The sequence below is a fragment of the Typopeltis vanoorti genome, chromosome 2, assembly GCF_054136105.1.
Source record: "Typopeltis vanoorti isolate ZY-2024b chromosome 2, IOZ_Tvanoo_1.0, whole genome shotgun sequence".
Lineage (NCBI taxonomy): Eukaryota > Metazoa > Arthropoda > Arachnida > Uropygi > Thelyphonidae > Typopeltis > Typopeltis vanoorti.
This window is the reverse complement of record NC_143550.1, coordinates 64,041,510-64,064,846: the sequence shown is the minus strand read 5'-3', so window position 1 is coordinate 64,064,846 and position 23,337 is coordinate 64,041,510. Positions and strand designations below refer to the sequence as shown.

The 23,337-nt window shown below is 36.2% G+C and overlaps 1 protein-coding gene across 1 annotated transcript; it reads left to right on the top strand.

Moving 5' to 3' along the window:
* Positions 1–7,403: 7,403 nt before the first annotated feature.
* Positions 7,404–8,503, top strand: LOC150109092 (histone H1-like). The gene has a single exon (XM_090405620.1). It carries the CDS (start codon positions 7,459–7,461, stop codon positions 8,032–8,034), a length of 576 nt encoding a protein of 191 aa, XP_090261746.1. The 5' UTR covers positions 7,404–7,458; the 3' UTR covers positions 8,035–8,503.
* The last annotated feature ends 14,834 nt before the right edge of the window (positions 8,504–23,337 follow it).

Sequence of the window (23,337 nt, the reverse complement as noted above, 5' to 3'; positions counted from 1 at the left end):
TGTAAGATAAACAGGAAAGGACAGAATAAAAACAGACGCCCTTTAAAGGCATTGTACATAAAAGCATCAAAGGAAGCTTTAAGAATAAAAGTTTCTGTACGAAGGCTGTTCGCTTCTACATCATACTATAGTATTCATCTTTGATAAACACTTCCTTGGTGTAAAGAAGTAAAAAGCTTAGCGATAGCAAACAAAACAACATTTCACTCAAAATCAAACAGCGCATTATAAGCATAATAGCGAAATGGTTCTCAAAGAAGAATCTGGAGAATAATACAAACTCAAACAGAAAGGAAAATATCAAAATAATAAATAAAGCTTAACATTGTCAATCTTTAAGAAAGGAGATAGGAGAATCCCCTAGAAATGCAAAGGAATAAATCTGTTTTGCACTGCATTAAAATTGTGCACACAAAATAATTTGAAATATAATAAACAATTTGATTGAATTATCCAATGAGAAACAACGATTTGGGGAAAGCAGATAAACAAATAGATACAACATTTTTTTCTCCATGCTTTAATATTTATATTAAAGCACGGAGAAATTATTAGAATCCTCTTTACATGTGTTTTATCGATTTAATTAAAACATTTCATAGAATAATTAAAATACACATTAACCATTAAAAATAAGAAAAAAATACCAACTCAAATTTACAGAATCCAAAATGAAGTAAAGTCATACACACACACACACACACACACACACACACACACACACACACATGCCACACTATAAAGATAAGATTTATCATCCTGCAATTGGCATTTATATCCGTACAAAATGAGAAATATTTAGACATAGACAGCACGCTGTTATTCCCCATAGAAGATCGGGTAAAATTCTCATTTCTCAATCGCATGATACATCATCGACTCAGAAAACTTGTTCAGCTTCTCTAGTGCTTTTTAGATAACTCCAATCTTCGCAACAGAAAAGACTTGTAATACTGATGGACTGAGTTAAGCAGTACAGATGACATTAATAACACAAATCATTTGACTCCTTCGATATGTCTGCAACAACTGTCTACGTTGGAATTAAAATTATTACAGCGACTCCGTAAGACTTGTTCCGTATGAAGACTAATTATTTTCGCCAGTTTTCTTTTGCTTTAGATGTGTGCACAAGTTTTAAATCATCCACGACTGTGAATTTTGTTGATTTCAAAGAACTTTCAATCAATGAAAAAAAAAGAGACCTTAGAACAGAAATAATAAATTATTCTGAATAAGATTTTAACATTCCTTTCACAAAATATTTAAAATATTTTAAAATAAATATTAGCTTCAGTATTAGGCGATCTTTTGAATTCACATTCATGGATTAAATTTTTGAGAAACAGTTAACACTGTCGTGGTAATTTGAAAATGTTTTTTTTTTTCTGATAGCAGAAGGTCACAAATATTTGTGCGTTGTTTAATTATAAAAGTGGATTGAAATATGGAGCAGTTATATAACTATCAAAAGCAATTATGTAACTTACTGTAATAAATTTAGGAACAACTGAGCGATGAAGCATTCTTGCTATTTTTAAAATGTTTTGTTGATTTTAACAAAAAAAAAATTAAAAATCGTCACATCAGGAGGATGGCATTCGTCTCCTGCATGTGTTAATTGGATTCAAACTGAGAATTAGTGAGAGTAGACGCTATCCATTCCTCCAAAATAAATTGTAATAACGGAAGAATTACATTCAGAACAAGGGCTACCTCGAGCCCGAACCATTATAAATAAAAGGCGTGACATCCGCATTTTAGATTGTCCTAGTATTCCAATATGCGAAACCATTAGTTGGAAAATGACTCAAATTTCATCGCAAACATGAAGAATATTTTGCAGTCATTTTCCTCTGAGGTTGAGTAATTTAATTCGGATGGAAGAATTTTTCATCTTCCTGAAACTCAAGTTTCCTCACCTAACAGACAAACCGGCTTAGAACACACACACACATAGCACACGGAGTATACAACCTTATGACTTGTCCTCTCAGTGCAGGCTGGGAATCAATTCTTTTTTAAACAGTGTATCCCTCAAGTTCCTCTGTGTCCCAATGATTTTTACCTCTTCATTGACATTCACAGAACATACAACAGAACACGATGTGATTGCAGAAGAAACAGTCTCAAAGGAAATTAAGTCGAAACCACCTCTAAATAAATATTTCGTTTCTTACGTCATCAGCAGTAAAATGTTTTGAAAATTATTTGCATGTTTGTGAATGTCTCGGAAGGAGAATCCCAAATCACACGAATACCTTGGCATTTAAAGGAGAGCAAGTGGCCTATCAGTTCGATCTTGAACCAATACTTGAAATACTTATCACTCTGGATAAGATAAACTAAGGCTAACTATTGTAATCTTCTGTTAAAACAGTGAGAAAGAAAAGTCCACGAGGCATTGAAAATCCTCTTATCTGTTGTTCCAATCATATGGAATGAAATGTTGCTTCACGTAAGAATTTTCACAAAACAAAAACACAAGAGAATAGTAGTACCTGAAACTGTATTTTCCACCCTCGATTTTAATGTTTAAAATGGAGGGCGAAATTACATAAAGAATACGGTATGTAATTAATAAAATAATCACACACACACACACACACACACACACACACACACACACACACACACACACACACACACACACACACACACACACACACACACACACACACACACACAGTGTGTGATTATCATGACATTATTGTTGATGTCTTCTCAGCCAGCATGGTATTTTAAGTGGTGACAAAGATATCTGTGATCACTTCACCCCGAAAAAAAAAAAAAGAGATAAAAAAAATATCTAATCCTGAGAACTCCACAGAGTATTGAGGATGTGTTGTACATTTATTTTTTGGTTGGCATCAGTTTGCATCCCGTCTGAAAATCATTATAAGGATTTATTTCGTGAAGATGCGTTAGCTTATCTCATATAGCAAGATTTTCTTCCTGCAAAACAAAACAAAACAAAACAAAAAAAGATTAGAACCACTTAACAGATTCAATAACTCTTCTTATAGCCGCAGTTACTTGGGTTGTAATCCCATCCAATGCAAAGAAAAGTACTGAAATAACCCATCATGCATGATGAAAACAATATGCAGATAGAGAGGCAATGTCTCTATGTGGCTTCGTCCAGGAAAGTCAGTAAGAAGAGAGGATATGCATATATGAGAGTCTCTGTGTGTGAGGTAGGGGTGGGGGAATAAGTATATAAGGGCGACATCAGTAAGCACCATCTTAATCATCTTCATTATGTAGATTAAAATAGCATACAGAGAACTCATGGACGACTGAAACTGGATGTCCGGAGCGACGAATTTCACAAGAGTTTGTTTTCGCTAGACGCAAAATTTCACCCGAATCTTAGGGCAATATGCAAATTCCACGAGCAGGATTGCGTTGTTCCAACTGTAATGCATGAAGTGCATTCGGTGATATGGAAGTATTCCACGATTCTAGGAAAAACAAAGATGTGGGCTGAACATTCTAGATTATGCTATATTTCTTGTACTTATAGAATTCTTCAGTGATGGACTATACACATTCCATCAAGAAAATGCCCCCTTTCCACAACAGTTCAACAATGGCTTGATTTGAGGATGACAGCATGTTTCTAGATTGATAGATTAACCAACTCAGATCCCTGATTCACGTTTGACTAAAAATTGTGTGATGAAGTGGAACAACGCGTGAGGATCGTTCTCAAAGTCTAATATCACTGACTGAACGTGAAAAGTTTACAGCAGACCTCATTGTTTTCACCTCTCTCTCTCTCTCTCTCTCTCAGCCAGATTATACTCTTTTAACAGCAACCAAAATAACATTTCATTTCTGCCATCATGTTCTCCTACAACTCTTGCAAAGTTGAAATCAAAGCAAATCACCTACTACCACCAATGACAGCTCACTCCTAGTTATGCTCACAATTTGTGCTCCAGAATTGAAAGGGACGGATCATCAATTTCAGAAGATTTTGATGTCCATGTACTAATCAAGATTTTTCCAATATATTTCTGGCAGAAGACCACAAGAAACTTAAGCGAGCTATTCGAGATGATGACTTGGCTATCTGTACAGGAATCAGAAGAGAAGAATGGTGCAGGAAGTGAGCTTTATCTTTACCTTTAGGTGGTGTTAGGATGGTACTGTCTGATTATGAGAGAGAGGGAGAGAGAGAGAGAAATGGAAGGGTGAATGATCAAAAAATTCTAACAGAGAATCCAGAGACCCATCCCTGTCATTTTTGTCTGTATTTTTCGTTTATCCACACTTTCATCTCTCTCTCTCTCTCTCTCTCTCTTTCTCTCTCTCTTTCATAATCAGATGGTTCCATCCTAACATCACCTAATAATAAAGATAAACTCCTGCATTATTCGTCCTTTTATCCTACTCAATTGGCATATACCTTGCAGCATGGAAGTAAGCACCCTATTACTAAAAAAGATGACGAAAATCAGTCATCAAATTGGGGTTCGATAATCTTCATATCAGTGGTGTTAAAAGCAATGGTGTCCATGATATCATTCAAGGGCTTTATCAATTGAAGATCCTAATCAATCGGTGACCACCAGAATGGATTCCGCCCTTTTCGATCCACACCTAGCTCTCATAATCAACAGTATCCATTTTGGTATAAGTCAGAGAAACTTTTGAAGAAAATCTATAGTCGTTTTTGAGATTTCAAGTATCCTACTTCGGAATCTACCATCCTACTTTTTCCCTAGTCGTTCACTACGTGTCATAGTGGATCTCATCATTTCTTCAGGTTTCCTTCAATATCGAAGTACTACTCTGGATCTCCATACTTTTACCGATGCTCTTCCTCCTACAGATAGACGACACTCTCTTAATGAGTACAAATCCTGTCCATAGCTTTACTGATGGAAGTACACTTCATTCTTCTTTTCCAACTGACTAGCTTTGCAGTTCTCAAATATCCAACACGTTCCCTCATAACCATTGAGCATGTACTATTTTCTAGTGGTGTGAGAATGATCTTATTAACATCACAACCAATATACAGCAATGTCATACATGCCACGTGAAAAATCTCAGGATACCTCCTTTTATAATAATTCCATACACAAGAGGTTGGTCAGCCTACAGTATGTTAGTAGCGTGAATGGAGAAGATGGAACTTATTCACATTTCGTTTGAAGAGCTGTGAATGGTATTTCTTGGGAAATCTCTTCTTACGTTTAATGATAGCAAGATTCACTCAAGTTCAGATCTCTCTCTCTCTCTCTCTCTTCTTGGGATGACTTACTCTTTTAGCCCTTCCTAGCACAAACACGTGATATCCGTAGTCTCTTCAGCGAGCATAAAATTTCTTGTCCTTTTCCTCCAAGATCTTATTTCTCACTTATACAGCTGTTAAACATATTAAAATTCTAATCTGCCAAACATGCTCAGAATATTGTACTAAGATATCGAATGATGTGCCCAAAACTTCCTTAAAAGGCTTACCTGTCGAAAACATCCCGTCTCATTTTCCTCATTCTCACACATATGCATGAGTGAAAGCAGTTTACTCTCTTAATTATTCATACCTCATCTATTTATATTTTCGTGGCTCTGTTCTACTGAATTGTTCATCACGACCACCATTCCCTCAGTTTCGTCAAGCCTGTAAAATCACGTGCATCTGCTTGTCAACATCATCGACTGTCTAGCCATAAACTTTCCAAATAACTTCTTTTCGCCTTCTTTCACTCTACCTTCTTTTGTCTTCTAGAATATTCGTATTTATTCACACAGATTTCTTCAAGAACTACAACTTCCTTTGTTCAAAACAGTCATAAACGAATACATTCCTTCTTTCTTTCTTTCTCTTCTTGACATCATGCACAAATGTGATATCTCGTGAGCTGAGTTCATAAAAGATTATCGGAATATTACTTTTGGTAAGGACAAGGAAAAAAGAAGACAGAAAAGATTTAACTATCACTCTAGGAAAATGGAGAAATCACACACACACACACACACACACACACACACACACACACACACACACACACACACACACACACACACACACACACACACACACACACACACACACACACACACACACACACACACACACACACACACACACACACACAAAATTAATGTAATGCGCAATAAATTTAAACTTTTTTTAAAAATCATTATCAAATATTGTACGATATATTCTATCACAAGACCTTTATAAAGTTAAAAATTCAGTCTAAGATCATTTATAATAAGAAGAAAGTTCTAGCACAAGACCGTAGCACTAGTTTGCTATTAGCCTATCGGGAGTTCTTGCATAGTGCTTCCATACACCTATGAATCTACCGGACAGGTAATTACACCTCTATGTAAAGCATGGAATAAAACTATGAGCCAGTTGTAGAGTCATAGGAGTGTGTATAAATATAACGTAGCACCCTAATATAACAGAATAAAGTAATGTTAAACGTAAATGAAGTTGTCCCCACAACACTAAGATGTGCCTCCAACTAACACTAGTCACATGACCTCTCTGCGCAAATAGTACTCTATGTGCGATTTATAGTAACAAAAATAGTGAAAATGATTACGAAGATGAATGTAAAACATTCAGGTAAAGGTTATTTGGATGCTGTATGAAAGTTTTGTATTATAATTCCTTGCAAATGAGGTAAAGTAATAGCAGAGCATGCTCAAGACACTAGTGATGAGACCTCACCATGCTGTACACCTAACGTATATGAAACGAGTGAAAACAGTCGTTTCCGAGGATTATATGCGTTATGTCTCCTCCTTCTACTTCATCTTGGATGTCTGGATCTAAATCCTGTTCTAGAAGTTCGAAATTCGGGATTGAATAGCTATAAAATAAAGTAGATACGTCATACAAATGGCGTCTTCATCTCTCCATTTCCAAGCAACCACATGGTTGAAGTGTGCTAACTGCTCCCAGTTAAAAGGCAAAAACTCCCACTTAAACACATTAATGGGGGTGTCCACTACCCTTGTCCACTTGCTGTGATTCTAGACTTTCATCTTTCTTCCAAGAATCGTCCACTGTTGCTGAATTTCATCAATTAAAGAGAAAAGAAGTGGAAAGTCATAAATCTCCGCATACCCCGAACTGTGTTTACTAGCTGTTTTCTTTCTCGTGTCGCACCGTAACGATTGTCGAATGATGCGAAATAGTTCTTTGGAATCACCTTTACACTTTACCATCGTTTTCCCACTGAGAAGAGGACCCCACGAAATTCTGTGATTTTTTTAATTTGGTGAAGAAACACACTTTTCGGACTTCAGGTCGCACAGATCCGTGCTTGAGGAGGCTGTAAAGCTCGCGCAGAGTTTGCAGCTTCCTCGTACGTCCGCGTGCGCCGTATAAATATCGGAGCTGCAGCGGTGGCGGTGACCTCTATATTTTGCCGTCGTGTTAGTGTAGCGTTTCGTTCGAGCGAGTTGTTTGGCTTTAGAAGTGCTATGGCCGATTCCGATGCTCAGAATAGCACTCCGTCAGCTACGAAGAAATCCCGTGCTAGTGCAAAGGCTAAGAAATCGAAATCGATGGCTTCTCATCCAAAGGTGTCTCTGATGGTGACTTCTGCGATCACCAACTTGAAAGAGCGTGGCGGATCGTCTCTGCAAGCCATCAAGAAGTACATCGGATCGCACTACAAGGTGGACGTAGAGCGACTTTCTCCATTTATTAAGAAGTACCTGAAAACAGCCGTGGCCAACGGAACCCTGGTGCAGACTAAAGGCAAAGGTGCGACCGGATCGTTCAGGATAAGTGCTTCGGCAAAGAAAACCGGAGATAACACTCCTAAAGTCCCAAAGAAGAAAGAAATCGTGAAGAAACCAAAACCAGTGGTCAAGAAAGCTGTCGCAAAACCAAAGAAACCCGCAGAAAAGAAAAAAGTGTCTAAAAAACCAGCTGCTAAAAAACCAAAGGCGGCGAAACCAGCGAAAAAACCCAAACGTGCGAAAGCCAAGGCTAAACCAAAGAAATCCAAGCCAGCGGCAAAGAAATCTACTCCCAAGAAAGGAAGAAAGTAAGATGTAGATTCGTAGCGAAAGAAGGACCAAAAAAGTACAGGCACACCGTCCTGTCACCTGCATTTCCGTGCACAAGAACACCGAACAGCTTCCCCTGTCGCTCCCATCGCATCAACTCGTCTCACAGTACTTCGAAGCGGACTGAAAAAGTCATGTGATTCCCTGACGTATGACGTCACAATCTATCTTGTTTCAACTGTTGATCCGACACGTAAGTAACTTTCTCCTTCTGGAAATTATGCCATCTGACTGCACGGGTAGTCCCGCCCAGCACTTGAAGTTGTGTTCGTCACCTCACCCTCCAGATCTGGTCATTAACATCTCCCTAATTTATTTCTGTTCGTCACGGATTCTGTTCAACCCGAATGTATACCCAGGAACTATTGGACCCATGGCCCAGTCTGGGTTTGTAGCCATTTTCATCGTGTAAATAGCTCAGTTGGAATAAAATATTTTGTTAATGTAACAATCTGTGGTGTTCTTTCTCTCTTTTTTGTGTGTAAGAAATCTTCACAAGATTGTATGAATATTATGAAAACTTATACGACTGTTTTAATATTTGTGTGTGGCTTGGCCGTACAAGACGAGGAGCTCAGTTAGGATCGTTTTGATAGAGGCCGATGGTTTGAGATAATTAAGTATCGGGGCTATTAAACAATATTAAAAATTAATTAATAATTTTTAATTATACTTCGAAAAATAACGGAGAAAACACTAATTATAAAGAAATTTTTCTTGCTTTTTCCAAAATCTTCCAGATTATCAAATATAAATTTCTTGCTTCGGGGCCCGAGTGGACCCAATGAATTGAAGGTGAGCTGTGTGTGTGTGTAACTGACAAAACATGAAAAAATAATACATATACATTATTTTTATTTATAGTTTCATAATCACTTGACGTAATCGTTTTCATAAGCAAATATTTATGTGTAGGTTCCATAGAAATTTATACATTAAAGATTTGAGTCAATGTTACATTGAGAAAGCACATTAAGACAATAATAGTTCGTGAAAGTCACATGACACTCGTACACGTCTCTTTAATGTTTTGATCAGTTGCATCGATCTATCCACAAATAAATGTCACAAGAATTGCGCAACAACTTGTTATTCCAGGAACATCTGTCGATATGCCGATATTTAGTCGTTCTTACCTTTCGCTACTACTTGTAAAGGATTCAACAGAAATATTCGGGACGGCTTCAAAGACATGTAAAATCCCTCGTATTTAGATTTTGGAAATAAAATAAAATACATATCAGGTAAGTTGCTGACTGATAAAAATTTAGTTTTTTAAACTTTTTATTTTTACAGAAATATAAAATTTGGGATTCCTGCTTCAAAATTATCACTTATTTTGTGATGTGATATATTTTTTTCCAATATCGGTAATTGGTTGCTGCAAGTTTCGAACAGGTGTCTAACTCATTAGCAAAGCATATTTCTCATTATATATAAGGGAGCTCTGTCCGCCAGGATCATTTCAAAAGTTCTGCGCATTGTACTAATATTGTTAAACCAAGCATTGATTTAACAATATACATTTGTTGGACTTTAGTATAATCTACTTTAAAAAAGCAAACCTTTTTTTTTTATATGTTTCAAACGTCTGATCGCTTCAACAGATACTTTGCCAATGGTAGAGACAGTTTTTCACAAATTTTTCACAAATTGTTTCTTTTAACTAAGGGAACAGATCGAAAAGTAGAAAGTTCATGTCAGGTGGCGCATATTCTGTTCTTTACGGGTGTGAGAAGTAACTGCCCTCCATCTCTTAAATCAGGCATAGTCATGCAAATTGCATCAGATCCTTCCGTTTTTTTTTTTTTTTTCCATTTTTGAAGTCTTTTTTTTCCCTTAACGCATGCGCAGTGTGGTCCTTCGAAATAACTATTCTGCTGTTATTCTGGATCTCATTATCACATTATTTTTGTTTATTAATTAATAACTTTTATAAAATTTTCATAATTAACAGAAAAACATAATGACAAACGCTTCTTTAATTGGCTGGATTTAATTGGTTTTAGTATTCTATTACTCTGTACCTGAACTAATTCATTAAATTTCTCTAATATTAAATTGAAGCAGATCGCCTTCATTTATAACTTGACGATAATGGTTTTTATTTTTCTCTACGTTCAATGCAAATTAAGGAGATAAAGATGCAAATGCATAGCAGACCTACCGAATTGATTTTTTTTTATATAAAAAACATTAAATTTTATTCCGATTAGTTGGACATCCATTGACTCAAAGTGTTCGGAAACTTCTGAATAAAACCTGTATCTAAACATGAAAGAAATAAAAAAAAAAACAATTATAAAAAATTATAAATAAGAAAAAAACATTAGACAATTTATAATATTTTAATGCAATCATAATATTATTTGAGATTTTTGGAAATATTTTAAAATATTTAAAATTGTTAATTTTAATTTTTTTTTTGTAAATAAATAAATATATAAGAAGTTTTAATAATGATACTACATAAGGTTAATACAGAAATCGTCGCTTGAGGAGGCGGTGATTGATTCATTCAATCCAATACCCTTGGAGGGTAATGGATGGCAATGCTGTAGCTAATGAAGTTCTAACTGAGGCTCGGCTATTGCTGTTACCCTCCTGCCATGATCAGAGCTTTAATAGCTCAATAACACCTTATCCCTACACTGTCCTCTACAGATAACGGGGAAAATGAAAAGCATTCTTGCTTCGCCCCTTTAAGCCAGTCCTTATAAGATAAGGTCGCTTGAGGAGGCTGTAAAGTTGTTAGAACAGTAACAAATCATCTTCCATATTTCATATGTTTGGTGTTGTGTTGTTTAAATTTAAATATTTCAAAATACCGTACGAAGGTAATAAATGCGATTATGCATTAATTAGAATTTGTTAAGAGAGAGAGAGAGAGAGAGAGAGAGAGAGAATTCATTCGAACTGATAGAGAAATACATTTGATGTACTACAAATGGTCTCACTTAATTCACAATAACCTAGAGAAATATCTAATAATGAATTTGAAACTCAACGAATGAGTGGAGTTTCAGAGGATCGTTTATCTTTGCAAAGATAAACGAAAAGAGAACCGGCACGGGTCTCGCGTGAAGCGACAAAAGAATTATCAGTGCCCTTGACCATGTTGTTTAATCCGAGTCTCGGGTATGGTTTAGTCCCGAAGGGGTAGAAAGAGGGGAAAATAATTCCACTGCATAAAGGAGGATCCAAGACTACTGTTGCAAATTACCGACCGATCAACATATCAGGAGTCGTTGTCAAGGTCCTGAAGAAAGTAGTCAAGGGGAAAATACAGGAATGGATTGATGAAAATGAGATACTGTACGGGGAACAGCATGGCTTTATGAAGGGTAGATCATGCCTCAGTAACTTGCTCAAGTTTTATAACACAGTGAGGGCTGAACTGGATAAGGGTAATGGGTTTACAGTGATACTGCTGGACCTGGCTAAGGCCTTTTCAAGATACCACATGGAATTCTAATCCGTAAACTGCAACATATGGGAATGGATATAGGGTTGGTGAGATGGATAGGTGGGTGGTTGATGGAGAGATATCAGAGAGTAATTTATTCAGGAATAGAGTCCAAAAGACGCCTGTGACTAGTGGTGTGCCGCAGGGTTCTGTTCTTTGACCACTGCTGTTCAATTTGTTCATTAACGATATAGGGAAGGATCTAAGAGGAACTTCATTTGTTCGCTGATGATGCAAAGTTGGGTAGGGCAATAGTGAATGCAGAAGATGTCAAAATCTTGCAGGATGATTTGGATAGATTGGAGTTCTGGACTAAGGAGAATGGATGTCAATTTAATGTGACAAAATATAAGGTTATGGATTTTGGGGTGAAAAGATTAGCAGCAGTATACCACATTGGTGGAACTGTACTCCAGGAGATTGATGAGGCCAGGGATTTGTGAGTGTTGGTGGATAGGGAGATGAAGTTTAGGGGGCACATTGAAAAAGCGGCTAAATCAGCTCATCAAATCACTTGGTTGTTGAAAAATATTTTGACGAGCAGAGACAAGCAAGTTATTGTACCTCTGTACCGAGCCTTGATAAGACCTCATTTCGATTACTGTGCCCAGATTTGGTCACCTAGGTTTCTTCTGGATGGGGAGGAGGTGAAGAGGATTCAGAGGCGAGTGACCAAGATGATAGCAGGTCTATGGAATATGGAATGAATCTTATGAGAACAGGTTGAAGATTTGTGGGTTGCAGAAACTGGTTGATAGGTGGAGGAGGGGAGATATGATTGAGACATTCAAATTGCTGAAGGGTTTCTATAGGATTAATTCAGAGGATATTTTTGAGATCAGGACTGGTGGTGGTGGTGGAAGAAGTAGGGGACACCTATGGAAGCTGGGCAAGAGTGTGGTTAGCAAGGGTGTTAGAGCTGGGTTCTTTACTTTTAGAGTGGTAAATGAGTGGAATTAGCTGCCAGAGTCTGTTGTGGATGCTATGACAGTGAGTGAGTTCAAGGCAAGGTATGATAGATACTGTGAAAATGCCGAATAGTTGTGTGGACATGATGTTTATGGCCTCCCTCGATGAGTCTAAGGACTCCCTGGAGTCGCTCGTAATAATAATAATAATAATAATAATAAAGATGAGGAACAAAGTAAGTAAAACAGTTTCATTTGGTAGTCGAAAACATTATAGAACTCTAATTAGATCATTTCAGTGCACTTTTTCAGCTGCATGGGTGGAATTTTAATCAAGTGCGATAAGATCCGATAAGAAAATTTTACAAGAATTTTCATTCTTGTAGAATTATTATTAACCGCAACTGTTCTCTCCAACAAAAAAAAAGAACATCCGGGTATCTATCATAATAGATAAAAGAGAAGTAATGACATTAATAATCAATTATATTCTCACAAACGCCGCAGTAATAAAAAAAAGATAATACTTCAAGAGTCTGTCAAAAAAATAAGGTAACAGTGCACGTGAATACTGTTTCGGGGAGTGTTTAAATTTAAATATACAGTAATAGATTTGCATTGTTTGCTCATAGCCTACCAGATGGCACCACATGCACGGCTACACCATCAGTCGCAAAATGGCAGGGAGACTGGAAAACAGTCTCGTGTAAAAGAACGTTGTGTTATACAATTTCTGTGTTAAGGGCACATCGTATTACACAGAAATCGGGAAAAAAATTATTTTTCTTAGTTTCAGGTGCAAAAAAAAAAAGTAACGTCATTAGTAAAGATGTTTATGGTAACAGTGTATTGGGATCATAAGAGTGTGCTTCATGTTGAGTTTTCCAACCGGGTGCCATTGAAAATGCCAAAAAAGTACCGTAACCTAAAATATCATTTACAAGTAATAATTCATTGAATATACTCTTGTTGCGTGAGCGCGTTATTATGTTCGCACACAAGTGTTAGAGCATTACAATTACCATATGCTAGACACAACTCCCGATCTTGAATCCAAGTAATTCCTAGATCTTTGGGCTGCCAACAACGCACCTGACTATCAAGTGGATTCCTACTGTACCATAAGGGGAGTGGTGAACTTCGGGTTTTTAGTAAGGGGAGGGAGTAGGAGCGGTCTCACACCGAGAGATAAAAATCAATTACTACCTAAAGACGCGCAATCATCCATGCCCTCAACAGGATTACAACCTGCTGGGGTTGTAATCCTGTTGAGGGCATGGATGATTGCAATGGCTATAAGCCGAGAAATAGGTCGGCTTATAGTCATAGATTAATTTGTAGCGAACCGGGGGATTGCAAGAGTTAATTTCGCGGTCTCCATAGTGGAAGAAGCGCTCATTTTTGGCGATTGTGTGGAAAAGTGTGAATCAGATCTACGTTCGATATGTATGAACCACCATTAGAAGAATTTGTGTGTGTGTTAAAGGAAATACATTTTTCAGGAACGCATACATTTAATTGCTGATTTTATTCTAGTTTTAGCATAATATAATAAATTATCAAATATTACACATAACTTCAATAAAATAACGTAACGAAATTTAGCAACAGAAAACTGACCGGTTGTTTGTCTGACAACTGTTCTCCGTTTGCATCGGAAAATTTTTAATTCAAACTCAGGTTTTTAGAAAGGGTTCTATTTATTTGAATTTAGCTATGAAGCCCCCCCCCCCGTGTGTAACTTTGCAACTTCATGTAACGTATCTCTGAATAAGCTAAATTCTTCTTTCAAATAAATTTCATTCCCGTTTGCGTCCCAAAAACCTAGCAAGACTTCTATATAACAATATATTTCTTATTTTTATTATTATTTTTTATTTCTAGAGACGGAGAGAGAATCTGTTTTTTTCTCTCATTCATTCTATAAATAGTGCTTTAATTTTTTTAATTTTTTTTTATTTAGTAATAGTTTTAGTCAGACGAGAACGTGATAGGGGCTACACGTTTGCTCGTTCACTTGAATGTTGCTCCTCTCAAGATAATAATACTCAAGATAATACAAATCATTGTGCAAAACAGGCTGCTCACTGGCCTGTTTTGCACAATGATTTGTTTGGAAACTCAAGTGGCGCAAACTTTATGAAAGCAAATCTGTTTCTGACACCTTCAGTACCTTAACCGTTGGTGGCCCGCGTAGAATTTCTCGTATACAAAATCTGCTTTAACGCCATCTTTAAGACTATAGAAGACTAGGCATATTTCACTTCCTGGTTTTTTTTTGTTTTTTTTTTTGTTGTTGTTCCTTTGTTTTGGTTTAGCTTTCCTCTCTCCATAATATATTACAAAGTTGCAAGATCTTAAACTCACCCTCTCCTTGCAGTTTAACAATAGAAAAAACATAAACTGTTTACTCTCACCATCTCTCCTCTAATGTCTTTTGCATGACCCTTTCATTTCATAGTCTCATTTCATTTTTCCGTATCACTAGTTCCTTCCCCCCTCGTCCACAAATAAATTCCTCCCTCTCTACTTTACCCCTCAAAATATTTTCCGTTATTGAAGCGCCGTAAAATAGCACCGACAAACCACCAAACTCAAAGTAAGATGATACGTGGCTGGTGACAATCATCTTTCAAAATGCTGTAATTAATGTATGGATCGGCCGCTCTGAGTACATAAGTTTGCTAAATAATCATTAACGTGTTTCAGAGCATTTTGATTCATGACAGAAATCTCTATTCTATCTCAATTAACACAAATTAACAATTTTAACCCTTTTTATTTATGTAATAAGATGGAAACAGTGCTTTCTTAAAGAGAAACTAACGTCTCTTCAATTGTTAGAAAATACAATTTTTTAATATAAAATGGAAGATAAAAAGGATAAAAAAAAACAAAGAAGGTTATTTTAGAATCATATTTGACGATTCTTCAAATAATCGAAACAGAAAGATAGTTCATGAACCATTGGATCCATCTTTAATCCTACAGGACTCTTCTACATCTAATGCATTCAATTCTTTCCTTTTCATTGTCTTACTGAAAACATTTCCCTAAAAAGGGATGAGAGAAGCTTCAACACTCCCTAGATGCCATCTTAAACATTGATTGAAATACGAACTCAGCGCAGATGAAGCTTCAAGCACCTCATGGGGGGGTATTTAAGTGAGTTTCACTTTTAAACTGATAAAAATGAGTTTTACATTTCGTCGTAGAATGATTTACTAGAGAAGAGGAAAATAATACTGGGGAGGCTTACGTAAGTCGCTTTCAAAATGACTTAGAATCTCTTCAAAATTTAAGACATTCTAATTCCATGAAATAGAAGTCTATACAGGATTTGTATGTAATATTTAATGAGTATGAAGCCTTTGTTTTAATCCATCGAAACAAATAGATTTTTATTTTTGTTTCTTTACTTAACTTGTTATTCTTTCGGAGATAAGACAAGAACAAGCAACAAAATGTTAAGACATTTTCGTTGCTTGTTCTTGTACTTGATTTTAATCTTCAATTGTTTCTATTCCTTTTTATTAGCTTACCGAATGGTTCAATTATTTTCAATTATTTGATTTTTAATTTACATCTTATTGAGTCTCTTAGCCACTTTTTCCGTTTACATCTTCATTTTTTTCTGTTGAACTAGTGAATGATTTAAAAATTTTGTAAACTATCCTTTTTCTGATGCTTAAATGATAACTAATCACAGAACGGATTATTCTTGATTTTCATTTTTAATTTGTGTTTTTCATGTTTCCATTTTATTTATCTTTTCTTTTCTTTTTTTTTAAATTTCAACCACCTGATTTTGACAACTAGAATAATATGAACACTTGTCCGAATGAATGTCCAAACCCATTTGTGCATTGGATTATGCACAAATGCGTTTGGACATGCGATTCAAACGTTCAAAAGACTTGCTCAGAAAGGTTTTGAGGAAGAACCGTAAACACCAATTATATTATACATCTCCATGTGTTGCTCACTTGTTAATACTCGCCTACAAAGCGGGTAGTGTTTTAAAATTCTTTTTATTCAAGTGTGTTGAAACACATTTCGACGTATTATCTTGAGAGGAGCAACAGGTGCACATTTTGTGTCAGTTAAGATAAAACAGCCTTTGACTTTGTTACAGTAGAAACCAAGCAAGTCAGCTGTAAGAAGATCATTTTGATTGTTTATTTTTAATTATTATTATTATTTATTTATTTATTTATTTACTTATTTTTGATGAGGAAGGAATTGCATTGCACGAATATGTTCCGCCTGAACAAAAAAACCAATGCCAATCAACAACATTACCTCTCTCAATGGGAACATTTATGAAATAGCGAAAGAAGAACACAACACTCCCATTTAAGTGACAAAATGGAAGATTACCATTTCTTCATCAAGACAACACTCGGTATTTATTTTGTCTTGTGTGGAACTACAGTGCAGTAGCCATTCGATATCTAGGACAGACGCTATGTTGATAAAAGTATTTGAACACCTAGTTGTGGTACAAAAATGCGTTTTAATTGCATTTCTAGTACCAAGCGGGACCATGTTTTGCCTGAATAACAGCAACTACCCTTCTGGAAATGCTTTCAATCCATTTCTGATATCACAAGGAATATGCTTCCGTTACTAGCGCAAAACTTTTCCCATTGCCGATGCTGATGACGGCCGCTGTGGTTCGGAGTGAATTCGACGTTCTAATTCGTCCCAAAGATGTTCGATGGGGTTGAGGTCTAGACTCTGATCCCACCAGTTCAACATTGCTTTGTAACCAGTCTCGGACACGCAGCGCAGTATGGCATGTAGCATTGTCGTACTGAAGCATGCAAGGCCCACTGCCGAATTACTTCCACAGCATGAAGTTGTCCAGGAAGTTATTAGATCTAACGGTTTTTGGACACGTCCACCACTGGACCAAGCCCCATTCAACTCAAACACTCCCATACCATTACCGAGCCTCCACCAAACTTGACAGTTTGAATGATGCAGTCCTTTTATCATTCAAACTGTCAAGTTTGGTGTGATATGATGGTCGTGTGATCCAAACACGACCATCAGAGCGAAACATTTGGAAGCGTGATTCGTCGCTCCACAGAACCCTTTCTAATCATCTACGGTCCAGAAACGATGTGAAAGATACCAATCCAATCCACATATCACCTTCCCCAATCGTTGAGAGGGGAAGGTGATATGTGGCTTGTTCGCAGCAGCTCTCTTGTGATAACTGTTTGCAAAGGCATGCAACTCTTTGCAAACACTCACTGCAACATTTTTCAGTTTGAGTGTGAGGTCCGCTGCTGATGACGTGCAGGATACTCGAACACTCCGAGACAGAGCTCATTGATTTCGGTTATTGAATGTCGATGGCCTTACAGGGTGTTTTCCTGATGTCGTAGCACCATGAACTTTCTATCTACGAATGACATAAGCAACGGTTAAGTTCGGTGTACCGAGACGGGTAGCAGTGTCATGGACAGAAGCCAGCTGATGTGACATCCAACTCCCGTCCCACATTGGAAGTCTGTCAGTTCAGCTGAACGCGGCATCTTGACATCGAGTACAGTGCAAAACATGCAGCACATCCTATCTTTCATTACCAGACTTACAAGTCTTTGTAAGTCTGGTAATGTGTTTGGAGTCCTAGATGGGTTTAAAACTGAAGTCTTTCCAATCAAGAGCAGCTTGAGTTTAAAAAAATGAATCGATTTGAAAAATTGAACTGACTTTGAATTTAACAGCAAACAAAGACCTATTGGTCAGTAAACTAACACAAAATTGATCACCATCCAGTCTCAGGTGGAACTTTTTCCTCCCAGAAATTTGGGCTTTTCATCCAGAAAAACAAAGAACCCCTCCAGAATAACAATTACACAATTTCCAGACATACTTTACTGGTCTCATAGCCTTAGCTACTTCCGATGTAATTCCAAACAATAACAACAACGTTGACCTTCGCTTGTCTCTGCGCTAATCGGACAATAAATGCAACTCATATTGTATTCGTTATCCCATATTTCACATGAAATAGTCACGTGTTTCAACGGTCTACCGTCGCATTTTTAATCAGCGGACTGTTTAACAAATATCTCTCAACCTTTGATGAGATTCCATAGTTCACTTGATACCACCTTATCAGAGATACTAAAGATTATTCATAGCTAACATGTTCAGTGTTTGTTGACTTAGAAAATTATGCGGAAGATTATTTATTAGGCTCACGGACATAAATCCACTTGATATGATCCTGAAAAATAAATAGCAAATTATGCTATAATCATGGCATCATTTTATTTCGTTTAATACTGTATTGTCTGTTCCATTTGAGATCCTAAGATCTATAAACTTATATAGCTTTTCCATGCTAAAGTCCAAACTATAATAACGATGTAACCTCTGACTCGTCAGAAATTTGCAACCAAATAGAGTTTCGTTTTCTTGAAAAACACCTACTCAAATGCTAAAGCAGTATTCCATTGCTCAGATAATGTGGGATTCTCACAGGGTACGCATGAGCACCAGCTTTTAATGCTACGAAGGAAGCAATTGATGTTATTCGTGCGACCAAATTTTCCTCAGATATTTCATCAATGTTTACAATAAGAGAGACTCGATTTTAGCGGAATGAGACAGGGATGCAAATGATCACAAATGTTATTTAACTGCTTCCTAGATCATGTTGTGAATGAAGCTCTGGAGAACTTTGATATTGGAGTGACGGAAGAAGAATAAACCATCTAAAGTTGGCTGATGATATTGATCTTCTAGTGGAAAACAAATCAGATCTTCAGGATATCACCACAAAATTAGCATATACTCTTAAAAAATACGGCTTATCGATAAGTATCCAAAATTCAGAAACAATGACAAATATCTGTATTTCTGACCAAGAATGAAGTGCTGTAGCAGAAACTGAAAGAAAACTTTCTTGAGGATGCACCCATAGAAGAAGTTAATCAGTTTAAACACCTAGGCAAAAATTTTAATAAAGTTGGCAGATCAAGATAGGATATCAGAACAAAAAATGCAAAAGCAAACACCAGCACTCCAAAAACTGAAACCACTATGGACAGATAACAAGCTTACAATTATAAACAAATTACGCTTTATTGATACGCGAGTTAATTCAGTACTTCTATACTGAAACGTATCCCCCTTCTAAAAGAAGATGAAAACAGGTTGCTAGCATTTGAAATGGAGTGCTATAGACGACTCCTAAAGCCATAACTGATGACATCACAAATTTTGAAGTAAGAAAGAATCAGTTCTTTCATCGGTCCAAAATATTCAATGAAGGACTTATTCCAGGAACTTGAAAATGAGACAGGCCTAGAAAAACTGGATGGACAATATAAATCATTGGACCAGTGCTTAGAATGGAAGATGTCTGCTCTACGGCCCTTTGTGGACTATTCTTCTTCATCATCATCCCATAGTCCACAAAGGGCCGTAGAGCAAACATCTTCCATTCATTTCGTAATCAATCTATTACACAGAATAGATTGATTTTAAAGAGAAACGAGACCAGATTATGATATGGATCGTGACCTTTCTCCTTGTCGTAATGTAACTTATCGGTGGCATTTCTGAGGTCTTATTTATTTTAATTAAAAGTTTCTTCGGTTTAAAAACAGAGTACTATCATTAAGAGATAGAGATAAAACTAGACGTCAATTTACATATGCAGGTGGAGGGTCGTGGGATGCAATTTCTTCTTCAGGAAATCATTCTCGACATCGCATTAGATGCTTCTGAAATACGAGTAATTTTCTCGAAACTTTTTCAGTAACAATTTCTTAAATATGTGAAACGTAGCTGCTGATTATGTAGGACACGTCGATATAATGAAACATCTAGATGCGGATGATTTTATTTCTGTTAGCTTGGAAATAATTGAGATGCGAAAATATCTGATTGATAATTTCATCACATATATGACTTCCCTTTTAAAGGTTAAATGTAAGTAATGTGGATATATCTTAAAGTTCGACAAAAGAAAAGGACTAAGATTGGGAGGATTCATGAACGATAGTTGTGAGAGGAGAAATGAGAGGTTGAAACTAATAACTGTTCAGGTGGGTGTCCTGCTTTTTGAGAACTCGTAAGAGTTCTCTTAGTTCTCTTAGAACTTCTTAAAAGTTCTTAATAGTTCTCGAAACTATTAAGAACTCTTAAGAAGTTCTCAATTAAGAAATATTAAGAGGTCCTTTTGGCCATTCGTCCACACAAATTTTCGGGACTCTGTACTACTGCAATGGACGGATTTTACTCAAATGTTGGATTTGGAATCCATAGCGTAACAGAGACGTTCCAATTTTTGTTTCCATCAATCCACTTGCAGGGATACAAAGGAATAAAACATGTCGAGAGTACATGTTATAATACCGAAATGGAATTCATTAAAACCTTGGATTTAGAATAAGTTGGTTTCAACACTGGCTTCAGCGGCCTTCTTCTGTTGGCAAAAGGATCTTATCTAATATAAATTGATATTTGAAACTAAAGGCAGTAAATCTATTGCATATTACTCAAAGCATCACGGGAAACCTGGGGATTGGATACTCTGGAAACTCGACTTTAAAGACCAACCATCAAAGATCTTCGAGTCACTCTAGAGCGGAGAATTTATTCACGCTGCCAGCTCGACCTTGGAATTTAAGATCAAATAACAACATTTGTCTAGTCGAACCGAAACAAAATAATTTCTACGGTACCTGCATACGTTCCCAAAACGGTTATAGGTTCAATTGTTAATAAAACATACTTTTTTTTTGTAATTATTAACGATATATCCTTACCTGTTGGTACCTGAAAGGAAAAATGTTAATTACATAAGATAAAATCTGGTATAACGTTGGTAAAATAATTTACAATGTTTGTACAAATATTTTTGTGCTCTTTCTCTAGAATTAAAATTTTTATGCAGTCCTTATCGGTTTGTGATTTTTTCTTGTCATTTCGATTTTGGAAAACATCAATGAGGTCAAGAACTGAATTCTTGCTTGCATTTGCTTCTGTGACGTATGGGATGTTATAAGGTTCTTTCCAATTTTTTTTTTATTTTTCCAGCAATGTGACTTCTTGCCTTAATATGCCAACATTTTATACATATTCAGCAAAGCAAACCAAATTATTCATCAGCCGTTTCCTAAACCTCTTATTATCATTTGGACGACTAGCAAAGTTTCTCTGACATATTGTCTTCCTTAGAGAAACGGCCTGTTCACAACTGCATACTCAACCTTGTTCCTGTATCGATTCAAATCAAAAAATTATTATGACTCGTAATAGCAGTAGTTTAATAAGTTTAATAAAACTTATTAAACTGGTTCAGCAGAACCCTAGGTTTTTTTTCTTGAAAACTTAAAGGGTTATCCAGGGCATGTAGACATTTAAAATTCTCAGTAGATGTAGTTACTGAAATATAAACCTTCAGTAAACGAGGAAAATACTATCTGGAAAAACTGTGGACGGTTGGCGGTCACATTTTTACAAACTGTTAAATTCATATAACATGCTGTTTTAATTTTGTCGATATAACATTAATTCTAAAATTAGCGTTTATGAAAGATCTTAAAATAACAGAGAATCTTAAATGTAATGTTCATATTTTATGTCATAAAAATTTTACTTTTGAAAATTTGAGCTTTCGGGTTTTGAAAATTTTGACTTTTGAGCTTTGTGAAGTATATATGATTTAAAAAAAAATCCAGTATACATTATTTTGGGAATGGGTTGTTAGGATACTGTGTTGTATATAGTGCTACAATGAAATTTCTACTTTGGTTTGCGCGTGTGTAGAAAAATGACGGTGGAAGCAGGATGTTCTTCACTATATAGGATCATTTTCATTCCAGCTGTCTCTCATTACACTAAATGCACTACACTGCATCTGTCTATGTACTGTGTGTTTAGTGCTACAATAAAACTTCCATTTTGTTTTGCTTGTGACTTTGTAATTTGAATTCTAACATATCCTGAAATAGATTGTCTTATCTCCTCTAAATAGTTTGAGTTTCAATGCGACTTGATTTGTGGAATCCAATCAATGCACAAATAGGAAGCTTGAGACAAATTTTCTGGTGTCCGGCCCAAAGTCAAGTACAACACGAGGCTATTGTCCCTCTCGTCGAGAACTTGTGATTATAAATTTATTATAATCACACGTTCTCGTTTACTAGGTAAACGAGAACGTGTGATTCTCGTTTACTGATTCTTTTTAGAGAAAGATGGAAAGAGCAACTATTTAGGATGGAGAGATATTGATTACCAAAGGAGAGAGAGAGAGAGACAACTGAAGAACATTGAAGAGACGAAGACCAGCTACAAGATGGAAAAAACAGTGAAGCCGGAACAGGCAAATGCCTAATATTTGAAGAGAAGAAGAAGAGATTTCTTTTTAAAACAGCAGAAGTTAATGGAACTATTTCTAAACCTGCTGAAGATTATACAGCGAGTGATGTAAGCATGAACACTTTGGAATTGTAAAGAAAGAAAGAAAGAAAGGGGAAAAATGCGATCTTCCTACATAGGATTTGGATTAATATGAAGATAACTGACCGCAGTATGTCGTTTTTTTTTTGTTTTTTTTGTAGGTTTTTTTGATAGTGCTATGATTCCATTGAAATTTAAAAGACATTTGAGAACTAAACCTAAACACTGCCAAGTTCAGAATATGTCACTTGATAAAAAAAAGAAAGAAAGAAAGAAAGAGAATGACTTTAAATCTCAGTCATACGGTATTTTCCTATGGGTAAGGAAAATGAGTTGGCTCTTAAGTGTCATTATTATACCAATACACACTCTGCAAAATCCAAAGACCAAATAACACGATAAGAGAAGAATCGATTATGCCTTGCATGTTGGATGCGTGCCAGTGTTAGGAGATAAATTTGTTAAAAAATATAAACTCAG

Excerpts from the sequence above, each read along its gene's own strand:
- LOC150109092 (XM_090405620.1), top strand. The coding sequence starts at position 7,459 with ATGGCCGATTCCGATGCTCAGAATAGCACTCCGTCAGCTACGAAGAAA.